The 7,525-nt window shown below is 56.4% G+C and overlaps 1 protein-coding gene across 1 annotated transcript; it reads left to right on the top strand.

Annotated features, from left to right (window-relative positions):
- The first annotated feature begins 6 nt into the window (after positions 1–6).
- LOC125916777 (transducin-like enhancer protein 3) lies at positions 7–6,692 on the top strand. The gene is made up of 4 exons (XM_049623072.1): positions 7–194; positions 769–869; positions 1,391–1,454; positions 2,509–6,692. Exons 1-4 carry the CDS (start codon positions 171–173, stop codon positions 2,629–2,631), a joined length of 312 nt encoding a protein of 103 aa, XP_049479029.1. The 5' UTR covers positions 7–170; the 3' UTR covers positions 2,632–6,692.
- The last annotated feature ends 833 nt before the right edge of the window (positions 6,693–7,525 follow it).

Here is a 7,525-nt window from a genome sequence, read left to right as displayed (position 1 = left end):
GCGGGCGCCCGACTCTGGGATTTCGCTGCGAGAGCGGGCTGGGGGGGCCGGGGGCGAGCACTCGGTTTCCCGGCCGCCCCCCGCTCGGGCTTGGCTCCCCCCTCCCCCGCACCTCCCCGGCCCGAGCTCTCGGCGCTTTCACGCTCTCGGAATCACGACCCCTCCCTGCCATGTATCCGCAAGGCAGACATCCGGTGAGTAATTGCAACTCGGTTTATTTAAGCATCTATCATGGCAGGGTAAACGAGGCAGTTTATCTGGCACCTCCATTTTGCTTGTTGCTACCTTTATGGTGTGTGCGTGCGTGTGTGTGTGTGTGTGTGTGAGAGTGCGCGCGCGCGCGCGCTCACACAAAGGGGATGGGGATGGGGGGGCGCCGTGGAGAGAGGAGGTTAATTCCGCCCGAGTGGCGTTGGGGGGTTGCCTGTGTTCCAGCGGAACTGTTTGTTTTCACGCTGCCCCCCTCCTCCCCCGCTCCCTCTCTCCAATCTCCCAACTCACCCGGCTATGTTCCAGTGCCGGTCTTACTTGGGAAGGGAGCCCCTTCGTGCAAGGGATGAGCCCCGCCGCCAATGGGGAAGGATTGGGGCGCCCCCCCACCCCACCCCGTCGGGCGGCTGAGAAACTTGCTGGGAAGGTTCTGGGCTGTGAGGATGGCCTCCCGGGTTGGGCGGGGGGAGCCGGGGGAAGCCGCGGAGGGGCTGGGGCCGCCCGGAGCCCAGTCTGACGCCCCCGCCCCCTCCCCTGTCTCGTCCTCGCGGGCTCCAGGCTCCCCATCAACCCGGGCAGCCGGGATTTAAATTCACGGTGGCTGAGTCTTGTGACAGGATCAAAGACGAATTCCAGTTCCTGCAAGCTCAATATCACAGGTAAGGCCGGTGGGGGCCTCCCCGGGGCCGGCGGGAAGGGGCGTCCCCGCCGCGGCTCCTGCCACCCCCCGCGGGGACGGAGGGGGCTCCCGACCCGGGGCGGCGGGGCAGCCGGGGCCTCCGCCTTTTGTTTCCCCTTTCCGAGCGCGGCGCCTTAACCCTTGGCTGCCCGCAGCCTCCCCGCACCCTGGGCCGCGGGCGGGGTGAGGGTCGGGGTCGCGGCGGGCCCGCTCCGGGGGTCGCGAGCCGGGTTCTCCACCCGCCTCCCTCCCCCCGCCCCGGCCCCCGCGGCCCTGAGCAGTCCACGCGCTCGGCCGCGGAAGTTTCAAGTTGTGTCTCTCCCTCCCCCGCGGCGAGGACCCGAACCCCCTCCGCCCCGGGGCTGCGGGGTGACAGGGTCCCCCAAGGGGCGGAGGGGGGGGCGTTCAGGAAGTGGCAAAGCGGTTCTCAGAGGCCCTGACGTTGGGGCCTCGGAGGCAGTGCGGGCCCCGGGCCTGAGCCGGCTCCTCCTGCCCTCGCAGCCTCAAAGTGGAGTACGACAAGCTGGCGAACGAGAAGACCGAGATGCAGCGCCATTACGTGATGGTGAGAGGCGGCCGCGGGCCGGGGCCAGGGCGGGCCCGGGGTGGGGGTCTGGGGGACCCTGCAGCCGAGTCCCCGGCCCGCCGCGGCCAGCCGCCGGGCAGCCCTGGGAGCCGGGGTTATCCCGAGTTATCCGAATGTGCCCCCGACCCGCCACTGCCCCCCCCCCCTCCCCTTTAGCCCGGGCCACTTGGAGGAGGGTGGGTGAGAGGAGGGGCCGAAAGGGAAACCCAAATACAGGCGGGGCGCTTTTGCGCTACCTTCGTGCCCCTTTAGTTTGTTTCCCAGAGGGACTGGTGGCCCCTGTCTTCGCTAGTAAGATAGGACTGGATCAGCTCACGTCTGGGTGGGATAACATCTCTGTTAGGGACCTCCGGGGAGTGTTGGGAAACTTTGCTGCTTTGCAGCCCTGGGATCTAGCCAGAGTGGGACAGGAGCCCTCTCCGCCTATCCCCTGCACGCGCCCCCTCCCCCTTCGTTCCCCAGGGTTTTGTGAGAGTGGAGGAGCCTTTCAAAGCTCTCTGCCTCCACTCCCCTGCCTCAGCAGGGATACCCCAGCTTCGTCAGCCTTGGCGCAGTAGGGTAGAGTCTCTTCCCTTTCCCAGTGTCTGTTGCCCTGAGTTTCCATCTTCTGTTTGTTGAGAGGACATGGGAGGCACTTAAGCGCCCTCCCTGCACTGCTTTCCACATAAGAGGCCTTTGACACATTGCTAAATAACTCTCAGAGGACAAGAGGGGCCCAGTATACACACGATTCCCTGTTGAACCCGAACCTTGTATAAACAGGATATGTGGCCCACGAGGTGCTTGTGGAAGGGAGGGAGGGCCCAGCTTCTCTTACTGCTGCATCGATAATGTTCTGTAGAGATGAGAGCCACATTCACCCCTGGTCAGCCCTTCAACCCCCCTATAGCGGGGTTTGGGGTTTGATTTGAACTTCGTTAGCATTTGTATCCTAAAAGTGTGATTTGGCCAGAAACCTGGCCCCAAAGCTGATTTTGGAAAGTGAACAGATGACTGGGGGTTGCCTGTTAACGGCAATTCTTTTTGCTTTTAGTACTATGAGATGTCCTATGGCTTGAACATCGAAATGCACAAGCAGGTAAGTGCTTTTCTTCTCGAAATCTACCTAGCGGTTAAAAACCTAATAAATGGGTTTCTTATGGCCCCTGCCCTTTGAAAAGGAGCCTCGTCTTCTGTTCCCCCTCCTTCTCCTTGAAGAGCAAATGGATCCGGTCTCTGAAATGCAGGGTCTGAGGCGTTGCTGATTTCTTGGGCATGAGTTTTTGGCACCTGAGCTTGTGAAATTAGTCCTGGTCTTGGATCTTGGTATAAAGGAGCAGAGGAAACGTTGTGCCTTCAGGATCTGCTTTACAAACTCCTGAAACCCAGAGGGGGCTAGCTGGCTGCTTTTAAGTGTTTTAATATAAAATTCTCAAGGGGAAATGCAGGAGGGGTGTGTGTGTGTGTGTGTGTGTGTGTGCGCGCGCGTGTGCGTGTGTGCGTGCATGTGTGCCTGCGCGTAACAATTTGATGTTCTGCCTTGATAAGATTAAATTTCAAGAGTCTTTAAAGCCAGGCTGAGCTGTCAAAATTTAAGGGAACAAGTCACTAACTGCTTAAAAATACGAAGCCAGGATGAAATATAGCCCTCATGTCTTACGTTTGCGAGGCAGCTTTCTCCTCTCAATCTTCATTTGAAGGCAGCCCGGGTCCCCATTTTACAGAGAAGGAAGCTGAAGCAGAGAGGTGAAGTAACTTGCCCAGGGCTGCCTCGCCAGGACCTCGGAGGTGGCTGGTAGTTGAGCTCAGCTTTGAAATCCTGAAGTCAAACCAGTTTAGCTAGTGTGGTGGTGTTTAATGGATATGTAAACTACCTCATATTGTCACTCTCCTAATAACAGTATACCTCAAACCGAGCAAATACAAACAGCCTTTATCTCAGTGCATATCAGTAACTAGTCCCGGGTGCTAGGCTGGGCTGTGGGAGAGGCCTGTTTGTGTATTTGTGTTCCAAGGAGAGGCTGTCTGTAATTTGGCTTGGCCAGCGATTAGAAGTGACTTGGCACGAATAAATGGCGCAGGCCGGTTGTTCTTTTTAACAATTGGTGTTCTTGAAATCTCAGAAGACTGTTGACTCATTCTAGCCTTTGGTGACCGTGACTTGAATGGATTTGCTGCCCTAAATTAACAGTCGTTGACGGGGGTTTAAAATCTGCTCTTGACGGGGGCAGGGTCTGGGGCAGGTGAGAAGGGCAGGTGACCCTGAAATGCCTGTCCCTTGCGGCCTGCTCCGGTGGCTTCCTATAAAGCCTTTTGAATCTGTGGTTTCCTTTCTGTCCTGGAGGAGCCCCAGTGTTGGGTGAAGGGCAGCCGGAAAGGGGCCTGAGTTTACTGGGCCATGTGGGAAGCCAGTTTGTGGCTTCCTGAGGGATTAGCATAGGAAAGCTACCAAGTTTTCACTTCTTAACCCACAGAAATCACAAGCAGCCACGGCTTTGTATATCGAGATGTTTCTCTTCGGCAGAATGGACTGGAGGCAGGTGCTGCCCAACTTTAGGTGGGACTGAATGCATGGAGTGGACCTCAGGTGTTCAGGGACCCTTGGGCTGTTAGGCAAGGTGCCACCTTCTCCCTTTCTCCACCTCCTCTTTTTTCTTTTTTTTTTTTTCTTCCCTCGGTGCTTAGTATCTTGGGTGTGTTTAAAGAGGGTAATTGCACCCAGGTTTAAAATTTATAGCAGCAGTTATTCTAAGAGCTTCATAATTAAGGCGTAATATGTCGTTGCATGTTGAGGTCTGCATGGGTGGTGTTCCCCGTGTCTGTGAGTGGTTGGTTCTTTGGCACGAGTCCACCTTGGCTGGTGGAGCAAAGGTGTTCCCGGAGTCCTGGGGAGACTCTGAACTCAGGAAGAGTGAACCGCCTTAACGCATGTGGTGGTGGGGTTTGCACAAAGAGCAGCTGTGTGCATCTGGGGCTTCTGGCCATTCCCCAGACAGGGTTCTCAGGGGGAGAATGCCTGAGGTTTGGCGACACGGTCCCATTTAATCCTCTCAGCTGCTAGAGGCAGGCAGACGGAGCGTTTGCACCCTTTGTACAGGCGGGGAAACTGAGGCTTCAGGGAGGCCCGTCGCGCAGGGCTGGGACTCCAGTCCAGGCCTCTGGATTCTCGAAATGGGTGCTTTACCCTGCCTGTCAGTCCCCTCTGCCCTACCGCCAGCTCCCCTTTGCTTTCCCAGCACGAATGAGTGGTGCCTTCTGGTGCCTTCGCCGCCGGGTTTATGGCAATCTCTGGAGTTGGGTGAAATCGCCCGGAGGCTGTGGAGGAACAAAGAGGCAGGGAGGTGAAGAAACTAACCTGCAACCCTGACCTAATGGGGCTGGCCACTCCCTAGGCTTGCCGGGGTTCTGCAGAAGAAAACCCAGCCACTAATTGTAGTGTGGGTCTCGGGTGCATTTGGCGGATGGTGGTTAGGCCTGAGCAAACAAGTTTATCAGCTGACCTGTTTAGCGGTTGACTGGTGTTTTATCTGCACACACCATCAAGTGACTGGAGCGCTTGAATTATTCATGCAGTGTCCTGCCCTCTAGACTTGACTGTTCGTGTGATTACATCTGCCTGGAACAAACAGGCTGGATTCTTCGTCTTTAAGCTCAGGGGTGGGGGTGGGGACTGTCTGTACCTTAATGTAATAGGTGATCTCCAGAGCTGGCACTTTGGAAAGCGTGGGGGTCCTCCGCCTGCTCGCTCACATGCACCCCGCCCCCCCTTCACCGCCACCACCACCGCCACCGTTTTTTTTTTTTTTTTTTTTTTTTAAAAAAGGTCTTCTTTGCTGTCTCTGGGGAAATGCCTATTAGTTGGGAACCTCCGGGTCTGCCCGATAGGCCCTGGGTATTGACAGAGGGCAGCTGCCGAGGTGCGTCCAGCCCGTTTTTTATTTTACCGAGAGGTTAAGCTCACTGTGGCTGGCTCCTGCTGGCTGTTTCCCTGTATCCTTCTCGTTCTTCTTTCAAGCTGTCAAATCCCACAGAAGTAATAAATGGTTTCTCCTCCTACGCCTCTGCCTACCTCCCTAATTATGGCAAAGCAAAGATTACAGAATCACGGGCCTGGCCTGAGCTTTCAAGGGGTCACCCACCTCCTCTAAGCCCCTGCTTCCAGGCAGAATGTCAAGGGTGATTCAGGGAGGCGATGATGGCTGGCCAGCTCATTGATTCCTGTCCTGTCCCTGCCGAGGCTCTCCAGTGCCAACAAAGCCAGCTTCGAAAGGAGCGCCCCAGAGCACCTGTTGGCTGTGGGGTTTGAGGCACGAGAAGCTGGGTCAGCCCGTCTTCACCCTCCCCCGGTGAGCACTGAGGTTTCAAAAGAGAACTTGAGACATTTGGACTTTGGGGCAGCGCTATGCCAACCCTTTTTACGGTCACCCTTTTTCTATAAACCCAGAGGAGCAACCCTTCCTCCAAGTTTCTCTTGGCATCCTGGAACGGGGGGGGAGCCCTCTGGCTTCTTATGCAAACCATTCCAGATTGCAGATGAGGAAACTGAGGCCAGGGAGGGGAGCTGAGATACCCAGTTACCCAGTCCCGCATTAGTGCTGGGGCTGCTAATGCAACCTTTTGTCCCGAGCCCAGGTCTCTGTTTAGCAAGACTCAAGAGGTGAGATGTATTTGTTTACAAACTGATAGCACTCTGTGGCTTTAATTGTCATTGCCGCTTTCTGCATTATGTCAAGAGGCTAAGGCAACGCCTGCGAACCTGGCTATACCAAAGTACAAAGTACCCCATTTCGGGTTGTATAACCATATCAGCTGGATGCTTTTTGCCCACCGTCCTCTTCTGAATTGCCAGCTATTTGCACATCTAATGATTTGATGTGCGTAATAATAAACACAGTGCGGAACTAGCGACCCCAGAGGTCAGGTTCATGGGTGAGGTAAAGTGGTAAGGCCTGTGACCTTTTTACCCAAGGATACAGAAAGCCACGGCGGCTGTGGCCGCCGTGAACGCGGGGCTGAAGAAGGATATGGGAGATCTCTGTTTGTCCCCTCCCCTCTCATCACCCAAGTAATTAGGGGCTTGGCTGGAAGATGTCCAGGTACAAGTTGAAGTTTGGGGACCATCAGTGTTGAAGGCCGGGTGGCCAGAGGGAGCCAGCAGGTGGCGAGGTTACAAAGACCCTGCCCAGGAGTGCCTGTTTGTGGGGTGCGTCTGGGTTGAGCTAAGAAGAGTTCCGGAGTAGCGGGGGCCGGGGGGGGGGGGGGGGGGGGTGGTTGCTGGCATCCAAGCACTCCTCCTAGGCCCTGGTTTCCACCTCACCTTTCCTGGCTGGTCACTCTTGCTGAGCTTTCTCCAGTCACTTAGCTCCTCTCACTGCGCCGAGGGCCTGCCATGGTCAGCTTTGGGGGTCTGCCGAGCTCAAAGCCCCCTGCCCCCTGTCCTGTGCACCTGCAAGGAGTTCCTGCCCCAGACTGCCTTCCACCCTAACCTTCCCTGGACCCCCGTTCTTCACTGCTGCTGTTGCTATATGGAGTGAGATTCGTGTGCTCTTTTGCTTCTCATACGCTTGATCATTGGGATGGCCTCGTATCATCCGAGGAAACTGAGCCTGACTCTTCCTTCTTTCCATGAACTCTTCTGGACCAGGGGCCCCCGGAGGGCACAGAGCTCTTTTTCTCCTTGGGTTCCTCCTCCTCCACTTAGTATAGAGAGGGTCTGGTCTGTGTCAGAGGCCCTCGGTTTCCGTTCCGCTGTAGGAGTGAGCTCCCTTTTCCCTCCTGCGTGGGAAACTGCTTTCCTATCCCTATCCGTTTGCACAAAATCCTGGGACACTTGGGACCAAAAGGTAGTCAAGGCCAAACCTCAGTGGGGTTTCCCGCCTGCGATCTGGCCTGCATGGTGCCCTTTCTCACACTTCATCATCTCCTTTTTTGGTGGCCACGGAGGAAGCCCCTCTGCTGGGGTCTCTTACGGGCGCTTGGCACGTAACAGGTGCTCAGCAAACACGCTGGTTTTCCTTTACTCAGAATTACTGGGGTCATCAGAGGGTGGGATTCTGGTTCCCTGAGCTCTG

This window comes from Panthera uncia, unplaced genomic scaffold, assembly GCF_023721935.1.
Source record: "Panthera uncia isolate 11264 unplaced genomic scaffold, Puncia_PCG_1.0 HiC_scaffold_1128, whole genome shotgun sequence".
NCBI classification, from domain to species: Eukaryota; Metazoa; Chordata; class Mammalia; order Carnivora; family Felidae; genus Panthera; species Panthera uncia.
This window is presented reverse-complemented; position numbering and strand designations above follow the sequence as displayed.

Excerpts from the sequence above, each read along its gene's own strand:
- LOC125916777 (XM_049623072.1), top strand. The coding sequence starts at position 171 with ATGTATCCGCAAGGCAGACATCCG. Across the intron at positions 870-1,390 it reads CTGCAAGCTCAATATCACAG|CCTCAAAGTGGAGTACGACA; the intron begins GTAAGGCCGGTG and ends CTGCCCTCGCAG. Across the intron at positions 1,455-2,508 it reads TGCAGCGCCATTACGTGATG|TACTATGAGATGTCCTATGG; the intron begins GTGAGAGGCGGC and ends TTTTGCTTTTAG.